The following is a 19555-nucleotide window of genomic DNA, read 5'->3' on the forward strand; positions in this document are numbered from 1 at the left end:
TGTATAGCACATGGTAGGTGCTGAATAAATATTTCTTTATAATTCTTAAATGAATTAAATGACAAAATCTATGCAAAGTGAAACAATTGCCTTTAACAACCTGGAGAAGTTTATATTGAAGATTACGGAAAGAATGCTTTCTGGAGAAAATTGCACTATTAATTCACATGATGAGATATTGAATTTTTAAAGAACTATTAATTTTTTAACTGGCAAAATAAATGATAAAAATGAGCCAAACTTGCAAAACATTACTCCCAGGATATTAATCATATGATGAAATATACAACAATTAAACACTACTAGATTATTTATATATGTTAATATAATGTATAATAAAATTAAATGCAGTGGCATTGAGTTCACATTCCTTGAAAAAGCTGCCTTCTTGTGTAATTCTCTCTTCCTTCGTGGGAGCCAATCCCCTTCTGTACAAGAGGGAGGAATTTAACCAGTGTCAGGGGCAAGCCAATAATGACTTCTGACATGGAAGTGTCCCAGGGGTGTTACTGTGTCTCCTCTGCCCCATATTGGGGTCATTCCATGGCCACTACAGATGGTTGCACAGTTTGTGAAGTGTGTAAAGGTGCCTGTTCTAAGAATTAAGTTGGGGCTAAAATTAGGATCAATAATCTGTCTCCCTTGGGGAGGAGGGGCCTGAAGAGAAGAAAAGCAAGAGAGGCTGCTTCTCCCTTGATACCTGTAATCCCTGTGCCCTGGGGGGATGCATTTGTTAGGATCATACTGGAAATGAGAGGTAAAGATGGAGTGGTGAGAGGGAAAACAACACAGGAGACATGAAGGGCCTTTTAAGTTTCCCTTTGGAGATTTCTAGTCTCCTAATTTCGTACCCTCCTACCTTTCTTATCACTTCGTGAATTCATGCTCCTGACCAGGGGGATTCCCCAGGACTTTGCTTTGGCCTTCTGCTCCTGTCTGTCGGCAACCTTCAGTCTGGGATTGCCTCCCTCCTATAGCTTCATGAGCATCTCAAACCTTCATTACCTTCCCTCCAAATATTCCAATCAACCAAATGGGCTCTGTGTCTTTAGTATTTCCTATTTTGGTCCATTTCAGCCAAATATCTTCCTAATACACTTAATTTGCCTAATAAATTTCTCCCATCATGCCACTCCTCTACTGAGTCTTTGGCAGAGCATCCTCAGTGCTTCCAATGTTGGGCTCGCATTTAACCAGCATTCAAGGCCTTCCACAGTCCATCCCCACCCACCTTGCTGGATTGTTTCTGGACTCCAGTTTGAGTCTCTGCTCTAGCCCAAACAGCCCTACCTGCCATCACATGTCTTCACCATGCTCCTCTCACCATTCATAGGGCATCCATTCATCTGCCTTCACCTACCACAATTCTGCCCTTCCTGTCAAGCCCAACTCATTTCCCAAGTTCTTAATGAAGCCTTCCAGGGTTCACCCTGGGCAAAGTGATTTCTCTTTTCTAGCACATTTCATGCCATTTATGTTCTGTGCCTCTCATTTATCAGACATTTCCTTGTACTGTAGTAATGAGTGGAAATGTTCTTTATCCCATGAAGAATTATAATGTCCTGGGAAGCAGAAACTGTGTCATATTTTTCTGGGTCATCCTTGCTTCCTTCACAAAGGCCAAATTAATTATTTCAGAATTGGCTTTGAACTGGGTATGATGTGGTGAAAACAAACATAATAGGGAAAGAGTCAAAGAAAAATTCCTTTCCTTCTGTACCTGGGAATACTCAGTGAACTGAGTACTGAAGGAGAAAAATATACTCTGAAATTATGTTTAAGGATGATGCTTTTCATAAAAACAATGTGGAGGTATGATAAAAAATATTTCATTTTCTCCCCTTGAAATATCTTTTTTAGGGGCTATTGGGAATTTTCCTGTTTTTGTATCTGACTCTCTTTTCCTTTTTATGTTCAAGTTAAGAATTGGTCCATGAAAAAAAAAAGAATTGGTCCATGTAAGAACAGGGCTGTGACAGAGTCAGGGCTTGGATGCTATTGGGAAAGCAACATTCTCCCAGAATGAAGAAAAATGCTTTGCAAAGCAAAGCACCAGGAGAAAAGTTGACTGAGCTGGGAAACAGTCACTGGAATGTACGTTGGCCGCAACTCCATCATCCCCAACTTGCCCTTGGTCAGTCCCTGATTAGGAACTTCACAAGGGCAGGTCGTCTTCCTCTCAGCAGAAAAGCAGGGGTGGTATTAGTGGGCAGGAAGTGAGAGGCACCATCTGTTTCAGAATGATACTCAGCATGTCATCAGAAGCATCCTTGTGGCTCTCCACACTCACCTGCAGCACCTGCTGAATGAACGTCCTGTTTTTCCAAGCCAGAAGGTGACATACAGGCTGTATTCTATCTTTATACTTAAGTAATAGGAAAGAGGGAATCAAAGCAGACAAAGTTTGTATTTACAGTCTTTCTTCAAGCCTCAAAATAAACCCAGAGACTTATTTTGTGACCATGATCTTGAGGTGATGATTTGCAAATTGTCCAAATTCCTTTGAGCTGGGTTACTGGATTCTGTTAGTGTGCAAATATAGGAGTCCTCTCAGAGATTAGCTCTGACTTTGGACACACCTGAGTATTGTTTTTACAACCAATTTTACTTCTTTATCTTGATTTTCTATTTCAGAATGGACTAGAAATAATTCAGAATACCCTCTGATAAGTAAGTATCAAACTATTCCAATAAAATTAAGCAAAATAGATTATTTGGTGGTTGGAAAAATAATATAAGTTGGATTTTCCTAACTGAGTGGATTTGTTTGTATTAGGTTATCTATGTGGGAACTTTCGTCCCTGCTTCTATCCATACCCTTCCCCCAGACAGCTGTGTCTGTCATCGTTGGTAATGACTTGGCTGCTGTCCTAACCCAAGCAGCAGCTGCAGCGTAAACAATGCCACGTTTGTTACCAGTCTGAATTACCTAACCGCTGTTTGCCCAGCCTCAGTAGTCCTGACCACCTTTACCTCAAACTAAGCACATGCGGAAGCAAACAGATAATGAGGTTATTATTTAGGAATAAAAATTTCCTGCATAAAAAAATTTAACATATATACAAAATTAATGATGTGTGATGCATTCTGATATTTTCCTATTCGGCTGCGACTGTTTCTGACGTTTTTTGTGATCTATTAAATTGTTTCATGACTTGTCAGTGAGTTGCAACCTACCACGGGCAAACAGAATTTAAGGCATGTTAACATTGATCATAGCAATGAGCACTGGTTGTATGCCCAGCAAAGCGTATTTGGTGATAACAAAGGTATCTTGAGATAAGAAGAGTACTTAGTATTTGGAGGTCCCAACAAGTTATGAGACAACAAAAAGCCTTTGTGTTAAAGAAACTGGAATTTAGTATCAGAAACATGTTGGCTTGAGTCCCAACTGCAACTCACTAGCTATCTGACCTTGGCCAAACCTTGGAACAATAATACTTTTATCAAGGCATGAAATTGGATAAAAATAATGGCTTCCTTACTTTCCTTTAGGGGTGAATATGAGAGTTAAGTAAGTCCGTGTCAATGAAAGAGTTAGGTGAAGTGCTTGCTGAGAGCTGTTATGGGTATTGTTTTAGAGGGTATTGTTTTAGAGGGGATTAACCCTAGCAGAATAAAAAATTCTTACAAAAAAATGAATTATAACCCAGAGCCACCCACATATGCTCATCAATAAAGAAAGGGTGGGTGAGAACACTGAGGCCCAGTGTTCTTGGGGAAGGCCTCTGCAAGAGAAAGAGAAGCATCAGCTGGAAATCTTTCATTTAAGTTGTAACAGTGCAGAAGTTATTACCGATCCTATTATATCTCCAACTTCCTGTCTTTAACATTGACTCACATTTCAGATACAACCGGTGCCTCAGGACCACCCTCCACAGAAGGGACAGATGAAAGACAATGGATGCTTTATAGTTTGCTTCCTTTGGGGGCATTGCTTCTGCTCATTACCGGTTTCTACCTATTCTGCTGCCTTAGAAGGCACCAAGGTGGGTTCCATCTTCCAGCTGCTGCTATGTGCCACACATTTGAGGTTCAGTTACTAGAGCTGATTAATTTTTAGTTGGTTCCTGTTGTTTTCTTTCCCAATATTCTGCGAGGAACCACGGATCATGATTTCCTCAGGGACAACTCATCCTTCCACCAAAAAGCCAGATGAATTAATTCAGGTCCCTTCCTGTCGTGGTGAGGCACGGTCACCACAGCACCGTGCTCCAGGCAGGGGTTGTGATAAGGAGGGCACATGGCTGGGACTTACCCATTCTCCTTGTGTCAATCTTAAGTTTACGAGACAAGCAGCCCTTCTAAACTTTAAGGGTATTGAGAGGGAGGTTGAAATAATCTCTCAGGTTAACATGTCTGATTTGAATTCGTCTCATTCTCTTTTTCACAATCATACCACATCATGCCAATCATACACACCCTTATCTAAACGAAGACCAAATGTCCCCAAAGGAAAGTCCTATGTCTGTATTTTCTGATACCATCACAAACACATCACCCAAAAATAATGCACTTGAAAAATGTGGGTTTGGCTAGGATGGGAGAGGTATGACATCTTAGAGGCAATTTCTTTCTGCTTTTCTAAGAATTCATTCAGAGTCATGAACAGACACTTAGTCACAATAAGAGAGAAATGTGTGGAGAATTCTGATGTAGCTCTAATCCGAAACGCCCCAGCTCTCTCTCTCTCTCTTTATTGTTCCCTCTCTGCCATCTCCTCCCACCCTTTGCCACACTGGCAGCCACAGCGTAGCTACAGAAGTGAAGCTAGACAGAGCATCCCTTATTTCTGCCACAAGAGAAATCTTTGTCTGGGCAAAAGTGCTTCTGGTGTTTTGTGGTAAGGACTTCCGGAGCCCAGAACCTTCTCAGAATACTGAGGGAATCCTCTGTAACCCCAACTTCACATCTGCAACTCCAAGACTCTTTCCATAGTCCCTCCCCAGCTTTCACCATCTTTCTTGAGGCTGCTTCAGAAAACTTTAGAAAAAGAGGCAGGGATAAATCCTTTGACCTACCACATCTGGAGTGAACTGGGCCATTGGAGATCCTGGCCCATGTAGGTGAGGGGACAGCAGTGTGTCTGACATCGAGTATAGACTATCCCCAGAACAAGGATTTCCAACGTGTTTAAAGTGATGTACTAGATCCTGCCCCTTCTTCTTGGACATGCCGTAGGGCTCTCTGGAGTAAGAAGCAAAGAACCAGTGAACAAAGTGAGCAGCGTGAATGCACACAAACTGAGGTGTATGTGCCTTGCTGGTCACAGCAAATAAGCCCAAACTAATAATAACACTGCCACTGGCATGCAGGTGGGGACGCATCCCACTTCTGCTCTAGACACTGCAGATTCCAGAACCCATACTCTTACAGGGAATTGGGGAAGAATTTTGTGTTGTTCTTTACCCTTCTTGGTTTCTTATTATTTTTATTTCTTATTTTTCTTTTTTGATTCCAGCAGAACAAAAGAAGCCTTCTGATACAGCAGGAAGGGAAATTAACCTGGTATGTTCTATGTATCTGCTAAAACAAATGCGCTCTATGTTCTACCATGTTCATCGTAATATATTATTTTAAATTTAATAAGGCTATGTAACACTCACCCTGTGCGGGGAACTGTCCAAATGCTCTCTATGTATCGACTTGCTTTAAAAAAATTGTGTTTATTTTACATTTACCTCCATCTGCAGCAAAGATTCTTCAGGATTAACAAGACTCACAATAAGTGGCCTTTTGGAAGGGCATGAGTGGCCGTGTAGACCCGAAGTAGAAAAGTCAGAGACTGGATTATAGAACCTTGGCTCTGCTCTTGCCCTATTATGTAACTTCAGGCTATTCATTTATTCTTACAAAAAATACCTTAAAGTCTTTCTGGAAGAGAATTGAGAGTTAATGAAAGAATGAACCGTAAATTAACTCATAAAATAATGTGTGATTTCTTCCTAGATCACTCGCAGATAAAGAAGCCTGACCAGAAGTCTAGTTATTTTGCAAAAGTCTTTCATAATGTGTGTGGGCTCATCAAGGAAGAGACCTCCCAGGCAAAGCCTGGGCATTTCGGAGGCAGAGCCAAGTTTTCTTACAAGTTCTTGGACTATAAACTTAGGCTTTTTTATTTGGGTTCAATGTTGTGTAAATATTGGAACTCAAAAAAAAAGCAAAATGAGGCAATACATTTCTGAAAACATTTTATGAAGTTCTTTAGTTAAAAGCAAATAGTCATAAATGAGGTACAGCAAAGGAACTTGTGTGTGTGCGTGCATGTTCCAGGGTGTAAGGGTAGATAAAGACATAGTAAACTTCTCAAAAGTTCCAGAAGTGCCAAAGGCAGATATAGCCAATAATTTTACATATAATACTAAATGACACTCATCATCCCCCAACAGGTTGCCCATTTTTAAATCAAACCAAATGCATTCAATTTCGTAAACTTGTATGAAGTTTTTAGTAAGTGGCAGTAGGCAACATTGTGTTGGGTGCTAACATTTTGTTTCCTCAAGTAGGAAAATTCTCTTAAATGTCGTTTTCTTTCTTCCTATAGTGAACACCAATGAATTGCATTCTGTTACAATCAGGACTGAGATCTATGAAACCATTTAAAATGATAATCTAAATAGTTTCTTGTTTGAGTTAAGCCCAGTTTGGTTACAATGTCGTATTTCTTCCTGTGTAGGCTGGACAAATTATTTATGAGCTGAAGTTGAATTCAAGAGGGATTCTGTGTGTGTGTAATTATTTGGGAATTTTGTTTTAAGATGTCTGTGTCTTTCACACGAATTCAGAGCTTTGTGCTATTTGAGTTGGCCAACACTTCAGAAAATAAAGTGATGTCATATTAGATCCTTGAGACGAAAGCTTTCTTAGGAAGGGACTTACATTAGAACCAGTGGAATAGAAATCCAAAGGAGCAGGGCACCTGGGTGGCTCAGTCGTTGAGCATCTGCCTTCGGCTCAGGGCGTGATCTCAAGGTCCTGGGATCGAGCCCCACATCGGGCTTCTTGCTCTGCTGAGAAGCCTGCTTCTTCTTCTCCCACTCCCCCTGCTTATATTTCCTCTCTCACTGGCTGTCTCTCTCTCTCTCTCTGTCAAATAAATAAATAAAATCTTAAAAAAAAAAAAAAAGAAGAAGAAAAAAAAAGAAATCCAAAGGAGAGAAAGGAACTGGTAAAAACATGGCAGGTACATATGAAAGACAAGGTTCTCGCCTTAATCCATAATGGTCCCTGGAGGGTAAACGTACTTGATTACTAAAAAACACTCAGCTATGTATTTTTTTAAGTGCTTTGTACACTGTAAAATGCCATACAAATATAGAGTAGGAGCGCTGCTTTGGTGTTTGTCATCTCTATCGACCACAGTATGGCACACCAGCTTGTGGCATCTACCCCTTTGCTGAGGTGCCACAGGGTATGGTCAGCCACAGAGCACCATGTTTTCTTTAGTCTCTTTCATTTTAATTAAGTTTTCCATGGAAACCAGCCATCTTTTGGGAAGAGAGCCAGGTAATTGAGTTGACAGACATATATATTGTAAAAGCACAACAGGGATCTTGTTGATATATTGAGGATTTATGGCTATTTATTAGGTCATGTGACAATTTTCTTCTTCAGTGCTTCTCTGGAGACTAACCAGGCTTCTTCGAGTGGAGGTTGGGGCACTTTTCAGCTGAGCCAAGAGACTGGGAAGGGTAAAGAGATTCCTGCTTCGTTCAATCATTCAGTCTTAGTGTTATTTCCTGGGCAGCCACCTCATTGGAGGGAAGCGGAATACTCAGCAGCTAATGCTTAGCTTCTCGGGATAGGGCCAGACATGCCCTTGTGGTAGAATTCTGCCAAGGAGGAGTAGGAGATATACTACTTCATATATAAAATGGGGACGACAAAGGACCTGACAAGGCACGTAGACTGTCAAAGACTGCGGACTTGATGCCTTCAAGGAGTTAGGCCAAACTTCAAGAATATAAATTGATTGACAAAACTGGTATATACAAATTGAAATAACAACTCTTAGCATTAAAATGGTATCTTCATTTTTACCAGGTAAGTTTCTTGTATAGCTAGAAGTGTTCTGTGACTTCAAAAGTGACTAATAAAAAAGCACAAAATAACTACTTGGGAGGAACATAGTGGTCCTAAGCCTTTCATCTTTTAACAAGTAAGAATCTGCTAAAGATGTAGGTGTCAGCAGCAAATGTGAGGAAGAGTATATTATTTCTGTTGGTGTATTGATTCAATTTAGCATATACTCATAGTTTGCTAACTGAATGCACTATTGCATCCTTAGGTGGTAGTTAAAACAATCTTCTTTTCTCTTATAGGTTGATATTCCCCAGCCCTTTAGGAGTGAGCAAACTGAAGTGGGAACCAGGCAAAATCCCCAAACCCTGCCATCAGAAACTAGTACTTATGATAATGAGCCCTGGTTCAGGGTCCAGGAAGAGTCTGAAGTTTATTCTAACCCATGTCTGGAGGAAAACAAGCAGAGCGTTGTTTATGCCTCCCTGAACCATTCTGTCATTGGAATAAACCCCAGACAAGCAAGGAATGTGAAAGAAGCACCTACAGAATATGCAGCCATATGTGTGAGGAGTTAAATTTGGTCTTAACCTCCAACCAGTGATCACTGAATGATCAGCATGTCAACACCATTATCTGAGTCCAACAAAACGTCAAATTATATTTTTCGACCTGAGAAGCTTCACTTCAAGGAGGTTCATGTTGGTGCTTGGGTCTTTAGGGTCCATAGGACAAATAACTAAAATTTCTCCCAAAAAATTGTGAGGGAACTTTTTTATATTATAGCCTTGAACAACAGCACAAAAAGCCTTCCCTCCAAAACTGACTAGTATTATCAGTAGCAGGGTAGTAGAACATTTAAACTTGTCTACATTTTACCCAATGTACAAAGTTAGTGTGTTTTTTGGAGGGTAAGAGACACATGTAGGCAAGAGAGATTTGTGTTGTCTGGATTAGTTCACTACACTCTCCTGACAAAGAAAGAATGTTCCAATTTGACTAACCGTCAACCAAGTAATGATAGTATGTTTATTTCTGGCCATTCTTCCATGATGAGAAATTTTCCTCTGTCAATCTCATACTGGGGTTTCTTAAATGTAAAGAAGAAATCATTTTAGACTTGATATATGAAAAGAATGGAAAGAATAAATGGTGCAATACAGATGTAGAACACACCAACTAATGTAGAGCAGATGTTCCTCATCCCCGACATGGTTTTACCGACCCTGTTACACTGCTGAGCCAACACAGGTGGGAACGGAGCTATTAATGTGTGGTGCATTTATAAACAAAGTTGTGATTCAGTGTTTGGGTCACATGGACTAATGTATATAAATGTGACATAATGCTGCTAAGTTAATATCCTTGGGGGTGTCTAAATAACCATAAAAATCAGTGAAAATAAGTATCGTCCAGCAAGTGCAGATTGATAACTTAAACTGCCTCATGGTTGACCTGAGAGCAAATGAAAAGCTCAGTTAATGGAATAGAGAAAAGTCTGGAATATTTAGTTGGCCAGTACAGATCACCGTACTTTCATTAAGCACATCTGTATCTTGCTGCTCTTCTTACTAAGGAATCAGGGCAAATCATATATAACGAAGTGGTACGGCTTCATAACAATTCATTTTAATGTGCTATAGTTGCAGCCACTTGAGTACAGCAAGAGGAGATGGTTTCAAAGTTTCTGAATTTCCAGAGTACTTGAGTCTAATTATTTCAAAAATAGCCTACAACTTTATTCAACAGCTTGAGGCTATTAGGATTCTCAGGTGCTGCTACTAAATAAAGCAGTACACCTCATACCAAGTGGACAGCAAAGGTTGGGATCCATTTGAACAAATAGGTGAGCTGCTGCACAAATGAATGTGTGTGTGGGTGTGTGTGTGTGTGTGTGTAGAAGGAAGACTAGGTGACTTACAGAAATGGTAAAAAGAGAAACTGACAAAATTGACATTCCATTTCAGTTTCCTAAAAAGTTCAGAATACTAGAGCAAATGGACCATTAAAGAAAATGTATGAAAATAACATTTGAAATTAGGAGGATGGAAGTATGATATCCCATAAAGATAAAACTAGGATTTTGTGGTGGAGCTTTTCTTCTGTAACAACACTGGCATTAAGCTTTTGCCCCTTAGATTGGGATTGTGGGTATTGCTTTAGAGTCACTGTTATCAAGCCAGTGCGATAGCGCCGTACCTGGAATTTTGAGCAACTCGTTCTAGGTAGGCTCTTTCAGCCAAGCTGCATTTATAAGCAACTACGTACAAAAGATATATTAGAATAACTGTTTGCGGTATTCTTAAATATAGAAACAGGAAGTATGGGGAGGATACATTTAGCTGCCCTTATCAGATAAACACACAGCTGAACAGTTCCTTCATAATTTTCTTAAATTTAAGCAACAAAATATTTCTGTCTATTGTTTAGGATATTCCTAGCATGTCTTATGGTAAAGATAATGTTGATAATGATTTCACCTCTACAAATGATTTATTCTTACATTTGTACCATGCTGCCCAAATCCCAAATCACTTATGTTTTTACTGCTTCTTAATAAAAGGTGTCAGAATTATATAGGTATTTCCCAAATAAATCTATTTCAGTATTATTTGCATGGCTTATTTCATTAATAATAAGGTAATGAATAGTAAAGTTATTAAAACTTATTTGGAATCAACTTGGTATTAGCTTTTGTACTAAAAAAATGTGAAGACATGAAGTAGAAAAGTGATTCTCAAGCTTTATGGTACTTAAAAACAGCCTCGAGAACTTGATAAACTGCAGATTACCAACTCCTAGCACTAAGAAATTCTCGTTCAGAAGATCCAGAATATATGCTCTACAATCTTCACCATTGAAAGACACCCCAGATTATTTAATTCAGGTTTCCCAGTGTAGAGGCCAGTTTGGTATATGAGGTTTATTTGATCAGTTTTGCCTACCAATCAAGACTTTTTAGGCCCCAGAATTCTCTGGCCAGATTCTTTCTCTCTCTCTCTCTCTCTCTCTCTCTCTCTCTCTGTGTGTGTGTGTGTGTGTGTGTGTGTGTGTGTGTGTGTGTGTTTTAAGAGCAGTTTTGGGTTCAATAAAGGTGAGTGGAAAGTACAAAGAATGCCCATGCATTCCCTGCCCCTGTGCACACACAGCTTCCTCCATCATCAACATCCTGCACCAGAGTGGTACGTGGTACATTTGTTACAATCAAGGAAACAACATGGACGCATCCTTATCAACTGAAGTCCATCGTTTACATTAGGGTTTACTCTTGGTGTTTTAATTCTGTGGGTTTTGACAAATGTATGGTGACATGTATCCTTTATTATAGTAGTATACAGAATAGTTTCACCTCCCTAAAACTCTTCTGTGCTCTACCATCCTTCCCTCCCCCCAAACTCCTGGCAATCACTGATGCTTTCACTGTCTCCATAGTTTTGCCTTTTCCAGAATGTCATATAGTTGGAACCATATGTAGCCTTTGACTTCTTACACTTAATGATATGCATTTAAGGTTCTTCCATGTCTATTTGTGTCTTGATAGCTCATTTCTTTTTAGCACTGAATAATATCCCATTGTCTGGATGTAACACAGTTTATCCATTCACCTACTGGAGGACATCTGGATTGTTTCCAGAAGTTGGCAATTATGATTAAAGTTGCTACAGTTGTCCCTGGGCAGGTTTTTGTGTAGACATCAGTTTTCAACTCATTTGAGCAAATACCAAGGAACATGATTGCTGGATCATATGGTAAGAATATGTTTAGTTTTGGAAGAAACTGTCAAAATGCTTTCCAAAGTGACTGTATCATTCTGCATTCCCATTAGCAATGTACGAGAGTTCCTGTTCCTCCACATCCTCATTGGCATTTGGTGTTGTCAGTGTTCTGGATTTTGTCCATTTTAATAGGCGTATAGTAATATCTCTTTGTCTTAGTTTGCAATTTCCTATTAACATATGATGTTGATCATCTTTTTATATTCTGATTTGCTACCCATGTATCTTCTTGGTGAGGTATCTATTCAGGTCTTTTACCCATTTTTTAAACTCGGATGCTTGTCTGTTTATTGTTGAGTTTTAAGAGTTATTTGTATAGTTTGGATAATAATCTTTTATCAGTTATGGCTTGTGCAACTATATTCTCCCAAGTTTATGGCTTGTGTTTTCATTCTTTTAATGGACATCATTTATAGCATTTATTTGTTATGTTTGCTGCCATATTAGACTCTGGGCTTCTTATGAGTCAGGATTAGGTTACATTTATCTTTAGTTTCTTATCCCAGTGTATAAGAATACAGCACACAGTATAATTAAATAATGTTTAAAGAATGCATGATATTGTTTGTGAAACAGGTCATCTAATCCCTTGCTACTTAAAGGATGGTCCTCGAACTGGTAGCATGGGCATCCCTGGAGAGTTGTTAGAAATGTAGAATTTCGGTCTTCACCTACTAAATAAAATCCTGCGTTTTTCACAAGAAACTCAGATGATGTGTAAAGCTTAGCTTTTATGAACCCACATCTCCCCACCAGGAGTCAGGTGTGGCAGGAAGCCAAGTCATTCATGACAGACTCATTTGGAAAGTTCTATTTTAGGCAGGAACAGGAAGAGCCTCACCACCCAGCCCAGAAAGTAAAAATGGTAAGTGAGAAAGAAAACATTACTACTTTAAAGAATGTTTGCCTTGAATTTGAGAACACAGGAACTGAAAATCCTGTGTTAGAAATCAAGTTACAGGTTCAAAAGCAAGTTCTGGGGATTGATCTTTAAAATCAGGCCTTATTCTGAAGTTAGTCAGGGTAAACATTCCATGGGAATCGCTTTATCTGCAAACAATCTATGACCACATACTAGGCACCTACTAGTTTGTTAGGTTCTGAAGTGACATGGTTGAGAAAGATTCCATTACTCTCATCACTGCTTATAGCATAGATGAATGAGGTAGAAACTGAACAAAAAATATAATCTGCCAGCTGAATTTTTCTCAGTCCTGTGTCTCTACAGGTCCTTGACCAATTGAAACATAAAGAAGTCAGATTGGGGAAAAGATTAACATTAATGGTAATGGTAAATTGGTAAGCATGGCTTGAGTCCAAAGACAGCATAAGTTTCCTACCAGTTCTTCCACTTAAATCCTGCTTGCTTCTGGGACTTATTTATAGGAAGAGCTGGTTTAAAAAGAGATACCCAACCAGCCATGTGGGAGATGTCAGTCTCTCTCAAACTTCCCTAATTGCAAATGAATGAGAGCCAGGGATGTGATGACAGCCTCCTTTGCCTTGAATGCCAGGGCTCCTTCCCAAGGTTAACGCAGTTAAAAGAGTGAGAGGTTCTGTCCATCTCTCCAGTCAGTTAAATCGATGCTCTTTCTATAAAGAGAAGTCTGCAAGAGGGTAGATCAGCGGAAGACTCTATTTCAGAAGTTAAAGTAAGAATGGGAGGCAAGAAAAAGAATGATTTTCTCCTAATTTTGGTAAGTACTTGATGGGTGTTAAGTTACTAGAGGAAGTGACAAGATATGAGCCAAATTTTAGCTGTAATTGTCATCTAAAAAGCATATAGGTCGTTACAAAGTGCTTTCTGTATATTATACAAAGCATTTTATGCACTGTGAGAGCTCAGTTGCAGCTATTTTTTCTTTATCCTTCTTGGTTGGTCAAGATGTGTGTAACTAACATGCTGATATGGCCATACACTTTTATTTTTGTTTTAGACAATATCATTATAAATCTATTCAAGTTTTAATCAAAGTTTGACATTGATAAATAATTTTACTTGAGGTTAAAAAAAGGAGGGTCAGGATTGGCTAGGATTTCATTAGGTTAGAAACCTCCAACTCTCTCAAACTACCTTAAAATGGCTAAAAATGATAACACCAAACTGGACAACCACAGGTTGAATTGTTTTTCAAACTGGGAATTTGTGTTTTCTTTGAGTGACACTCTATGTAGAGATTGGAAAAGATGGGATATCAAATTTTATTTGAGTGATAATAATGTTCAGTATGTCTCTCAAATTAAGAAGTGTAAATTAAATAATATTATCATGAATATCTTCTAAGGAAGTAATCCAAGTAAAGTTGATTCATAGTGGAGCTATAGGCTATAGGTTGACTGCTATATTAAATTGAGTCTTGTGTTCCAGGGCTTTCTATGGCCCATAACCAAGCATTAATAATCACTAGATAATATTTTACTTCTTATAATTCTTGATGATCTCTTGACAATAATAATGTTTATCCTAGCAGACATTCATTATTTATTGAGTACTTGAGCATTGTTCTAAGCCTTTTAAATGTATGACTTGCTCAACTCACACAATTGCCTTATGGAGTAGGCAGTTGTTGTGCTCATTCCACTGATCAGAAAACTGAGGCACATAATGGTCAAGTAACATGTCCAAGTTTACAGGGCTAATAAGTATTAGAATCTGAATTGCAACCCAGCAGTCTGATTCCAGAGCCCATGTTCTTACTGCAGCGTCAACTCAAAGAGCAGTGGAGAAGGATTTGGGCTGTTCTGGACTCTGATTCCTTAGATCTGTCTGCTGAAGCTGACTCAGAAATGTTGGATTAATCCCTGTAATCCCTATGTTACCTTGCATAGCCCGGCAATGCTTTCAGTTCCCAGTTATCAGTTCTGGGCCATTGAGAGAAGAAAGAAATTATACTGGGCAAGGATCTCAGACTACAGTGGAGAGAATTGTACAGATGCTGATGTCAAGGACAGTTCATAAAATGATCATCAGGGTAAGTACACAAAGGAGGATACAAAAATGGACAGGCTATAATGAGGATGTCAGTAATCCAAGTAACAGTGACCAGAGACTAGGCATGGGGTAGAAGACTAGCACAGGGCCTGGCAGCATGAATCCAGTTGGATCTGAGCCAATTGCATTTGAATACAGGAGTCTCTAACATTGGTCTTACTCAGGCCTGGTCCCAGAGCGGGGTGGGCTTAAAACCGAAGATAAAGACAAGTATGCAGACTTGTGTGAAATTGAGGAATTAGAGAATTTGGAGGTTGCTGGCAACAGTGATGGGGACAGATATGGGGCTTGGGCAGACCTGACTTTTCTCATCACAGCTGCATCTCCCCTCCCCCTGAGAAACATCAATGTGTTAGAAAAACTAATCAGACAAACAGTGATGAAGCAAAGAAAAAAAAGGCCCAGATGCTCAGGAGTAAAATCATCAGACTCCAAAATTTCAGTTAAGGTAAGTCTCACCACGCCTTAGTTATAAAAGCACCCTAATGGCCTTGGGGAAATCAGAAGGTGTCCCGTTTGCTAAAACCCACATATCACAAAATGTCCTAGTTGTAATCTCTTTTAGCTGACTGTTTTTAAAATATGCTGACCTCATGGTATATGATTCTCCAGGAGGCCAGAACAACCTCTGAATTCAAACCGTCTGCTGGGCTGTGTTGTGTGTGGAACGCACTGCCCTATTCTGCATTGCAAGTGTCTCCAGTGCCGTACAGCATGTAGTGGGTGTGACGTATCTACACACATGGGCACATACACGCATACATAGACATAGACATACAAATATACATACATACGTAATTTTGTTAAAAAATGAAAACAAAAAGTAATTTTATCATTTATTAATATAATTTATATGGCTACCTCTTGGTGGGGGAAAAGAACAGTGTAGAAAAGGACGGAAGTGAGACTTTCAGTGACTGTACCTTGGTATAGGGTTTTAACTTTGGAATCACGAAAATCAGTTGCATAGTTAAGTAATAAGAATATATAAAGAAAAAAATGGTCCCAAATTGAAAACAGACTGAATCAAGTTTATGCATCAGGTTGATAACCATGCATGCAGAATAATTACGTCGTGACTTGATCAGTGTTTTAACTATACATCCCCACAGAGATTATAAGAACAGAAAGAACCATATAGGAATTTTAACCTGCATTTGGTATTTTTTCATAGTTACATTGATATTGTTGTTTTAAAGATAAATATGTGGGGGCACCTGGGTGGCTCAGCTGGTTAGGTGACCGGCTCTTGATCTCAACTCAGATCTCGATCTCACAGTCGTGAGTTCAAGCCCTGCATTGGGCTCCACACTGGGCATGGAGCCTACTTAAAATAAATAAATTAAATAAATAAATAAATAAATAAATAAATAATTTTAAAAAATAAATATGTGGATAATATAGGATAAAGCAAATATATAACTATGTTAATATATTTAGAAATAAAGCTTCCTTATACAACAAAATTTAACACAACAATAAAATTAAAGATGTTCAGAATCCTGAAATCCAAGTTTTGAGTTGGAAGTCTAAGCATAAATTCATGATTTTTTTCTGTTAAAAACTATTTCAAATCTGACTACTGAAACAAAACAACATGAGAAATATGTGGATAAATATAAAACACATTTGAAATCCTTTTTTTAATTTCTGTAAAAGATAACTGACTGTTGAAAGAAAAATAATAAAATGAATTTTATAGAATATGAAGAAGTAAAATATAGGGCAGTAACAGCCCAAAGAATAAGTAAGTGGTAAATGGAAGTATAAAAATACAGTGTGATAGGGCCCCTGGGTGGCTCAGTTGGTTAAGCATCTGCCTTTGCTCAGGTCATGATACCAGAGTCCTAGGATCGAGTCCCAGGATTGAGTCCCACAGTGGGCTCTCTGCTCTGCGGGGAGTTTGCTTCTCCCTCTGACCCTCCCTCCTCTGGTGCTTTCTCTCTCTCATTCTCTCTCTCTCTCAAATAAATAAATAAAATCTTTTAAAAAATACAGTGTGGTAAGTTAAGGATGAAAATTAAAATCTCTAGAGCAGGGGAGCCTGGGTGGCTCAGTTGTTAAGCGTCTGCCTTCGGCTCAGGGCATGATCCCAGGATCCTGGGATCAAGCCCCGCATCAGGCTCCCTGCCTGCTGGGAGCCTGCTTCTTCCTCTCCTACTCCCCCTGCTTGTGTTCCCTCTCTCGCTGGCTGTGTCTCTCTCTGTCAAATAAATAAATAAAATCTTTAAAAAAATAAAATAAAATCTCTAGAGCAATCATTAAATATTATTATAATCACTAAATATTATTATTCAATAAATAATTCTAGCAAAAGAGCCAATAAAGGAGATTAAAAATAGAATATTGAATACTCAGTAGAAATCAGGAAAGAAGGAAAAATGGACAGAAAATATGTGGGGCAAGTAAATACAAACATTACGATAGTTAACGTAAGCCCGATTCCAATTAGTAGTCAGAAACTTTCAAATTGAAAAAAAAGCGGGGCTTTACTGTATGCAGTTTAGATCAGATACACTTTAAATAAAACTACATAGGTTAAAAGTAAAAGGGTAGAAAAAGATATCACACGAACATCAATCCCAATAAAGCTGAAAAGGCTGTATCATCATTGAATGTACAACTCAAGGAGTTTGTCAGAGATAAAGAGCACTTCATAGTAATTTAAGAGTCAGTCTCTCAAGTAAAAAGGATGTTCTAAATGCGTATGAATTTAATAGTTGAGCTTCAAAATACACAAAACAAAAACTGAGAGATTTAGATTAGCAGTAGACAAATCCACAATTTAAACCTCAGTTGAGAACCCCTGGAATCGACAATAGATCAATGAAATAGAAGAGAGAGCTCACAGGTAGAGAACAAATGAAGTCCTTATATATGAAAATAAAGACTAAGATATCACTGGACCTCCTATATTCCTAGCACTAGGAAAGGCATAGTGAGTCTGCTGGTCTATCAGGTTTGGAATATATTTAATCGACATTGGGGAAGCCATTGAATGGTTTGTGAACAAGGCATTTACTTCAACCTCTGTGAGAATTGCTATAGTCTGAATAGTTGTGTCCCTTCAAATTCATATGTGAAAACCTTCAACCTCAAAGGTAATGATATTAATAGGTGGGACTTTGAGAAGGTGATTAGGTCATGAGGGTGGAGCCCTCCTGAATGAAAGCAATGCTTTATAAGAGAGACCTCAGAGACATCTGTGGCACTTTCCACCTAATGAGGATACAATGGGTAGTCTGCAAGCTGCAGACAGCCCTCACCCAACCATGCTGGCACCCTGATCTTGGACTTCCAGCTTCCAGAACTGTGAGAAATTGTTGCTTATAAGCCACCCAGTTTACGGCATTTTGTTAGAGCAGCTAAAGGATGTTTCATACAAGATAATTATCCCCATTTATATGTATATATTCAACAACAGGAAGTGTCAGATGCCCCTTTCTCGGTAAACCATTTAAACAGAAAAGTGAAAATGATCAGTTCAAAAAGAGTTGTGTTTTTTAAGCCTGAAGAGGAAATAAAATCAATCTGATTGACATATTTGACGTTGGCTGCTCTAGGAGCCAGGCCAGAGCCGCCTTCTACTGAGCCTCTTCTCATTAACATCTATCAGAATGTTCAGCTGGGGATGGTAAAAGAAGGTGGTTTCGCGGATATAAACCGCCATCCGTCTGTACCTTTAGTATTCCTGCTGGGACACATGGGGGGAAAGGAATGGATTTGCCTAAATCTGATGGCTACGTATGTCAGACCATGTAAGTGAACGATTGGACCTCAGACAAACCTAATGCCTGAACTTAAAGGATGATCCTCAGAAGTTGGTCTTGGTTTCACCTGATGGAATTGTCTTGGGGTTGCTTTATACCAGTTGTTTATATATGGTAAGGGGGTAGGCGGATAAGCGAGAAACTGCCTAGAAGACAGGCAGGAGAGGGTACCAAGCGGGTCTTTAGTCTATTCCTGGCTCACAACTCCAACAACCACAAGGATTCCTTCTCAATCTTTGTGGATTTCTTACTCAGAATGGGCAGAATCATCTACAGCTGTATGCCACTATCAAGCAGTTTGCGGGGCTGAGATGCAGGAAGACTACTACATTGTCCCGCGTGTAATGTAACCATCTCTGAGTAATTTATAAGCCTATTAAAAGTATTCAGTGTTCTTTCAGTAGTTGTTTTCTCTTCTGCACTCTGTCTTCCTGGTGTTTGGACATCAATTTAGATTTATTGCTTGGGCAGCTAGACTACTTCTTCCCATATTTTTTTTCCAGTAAGGTAAGTGAGTAGTATAGTTTTTTAATCCATCCACATCTGAGACTGTATTTCTCTTGTCACATAGCTAGATGGTAACTTGGCATTCTTGGATAACTTTTTTTTTTTTTCCAAAATGATGCAGCTACTGTTTCATTTGGTTCCAACATTGAACATTATGAACACAGTCTGTTGTAAATACAGTTGTTGTTGTTTTTCTATTTTAGGTAACTTGTTTTTTTCTTTTCCCTGACTAGACAATTGCATAAATTATTTTTCTATCCTTGAAATTCTGAATTTCAAATAGCATATATCCCAACATGTGTCTTCTTTGACTCTACTTCTGAAATCTCAACTAAAATCATGTTTCTTTTTGGATCTCTCCTCCATTTTCTTTATCTTTTGGCTAATAATATTCAGTTCTTTTTCCTTTTTCTTTGAGTTGTGGATAATTAGTTCCACATGTTTTTTAATTCAGTGATGTGGCAATCCTGGTCACTACCTCTGCTTTTTCT

The 19555-nt window shown here is 38.8% G+C and overlaps 1 protein-coding gene across 4 annotated transcripts in view; it reads left to right on the forward strand.

The window, feature by feature from the left end:
* The window catches only part of BTLA (B and T lymphocyte associated), a 61569-nt gene extending 50941 nt beyond the window's left edge, over positions 1-10628 (forward strand). For 2 of the 4 annotated variants that reach the window (XM_057306565.1, XM_057306566.1), the window contains 4 exons: positions 2635-2670; positions 3849-3989; positions 5462-5508; positions 8322-10628. In XM_057306565.1, the coding sequence (XP_057162548.1) occupies positions 2635-2670; positions 3849-3989; positions 5462-5508; positions 8322-8597 (500 nt within the window). In that variant the 3' untranslated portion in view covers positions 8598-10628. The remainder of the gene's footprint in view (positions 1-2634; positions 2671-3848; positions 3990-5461; positions 5509-8321) is intronic. The other 2 variants (XM_057306567.1, XM_057306568.1) reach the window with 1 other exon arrangement.
* The last annotated feature ends 8927 nt before the right edge of the window (positions 10629-19555 follow it).

This window comes from Ursus arctos, unplaced genomic scaffold, assembly GCF_023065955.2.
Source record: "Ursus arctos isolate Adak ecotype North America unplaced genomic scaffold, UrsArc2.0 scaffold_4, whole genome shotgun sequence".
Classification (NCBI taxonomy): Eukaryota; Metazoa; Chordata; class Mammalia; order Carnivora; family Ursidae; genus Ursus; species Ursus arctos.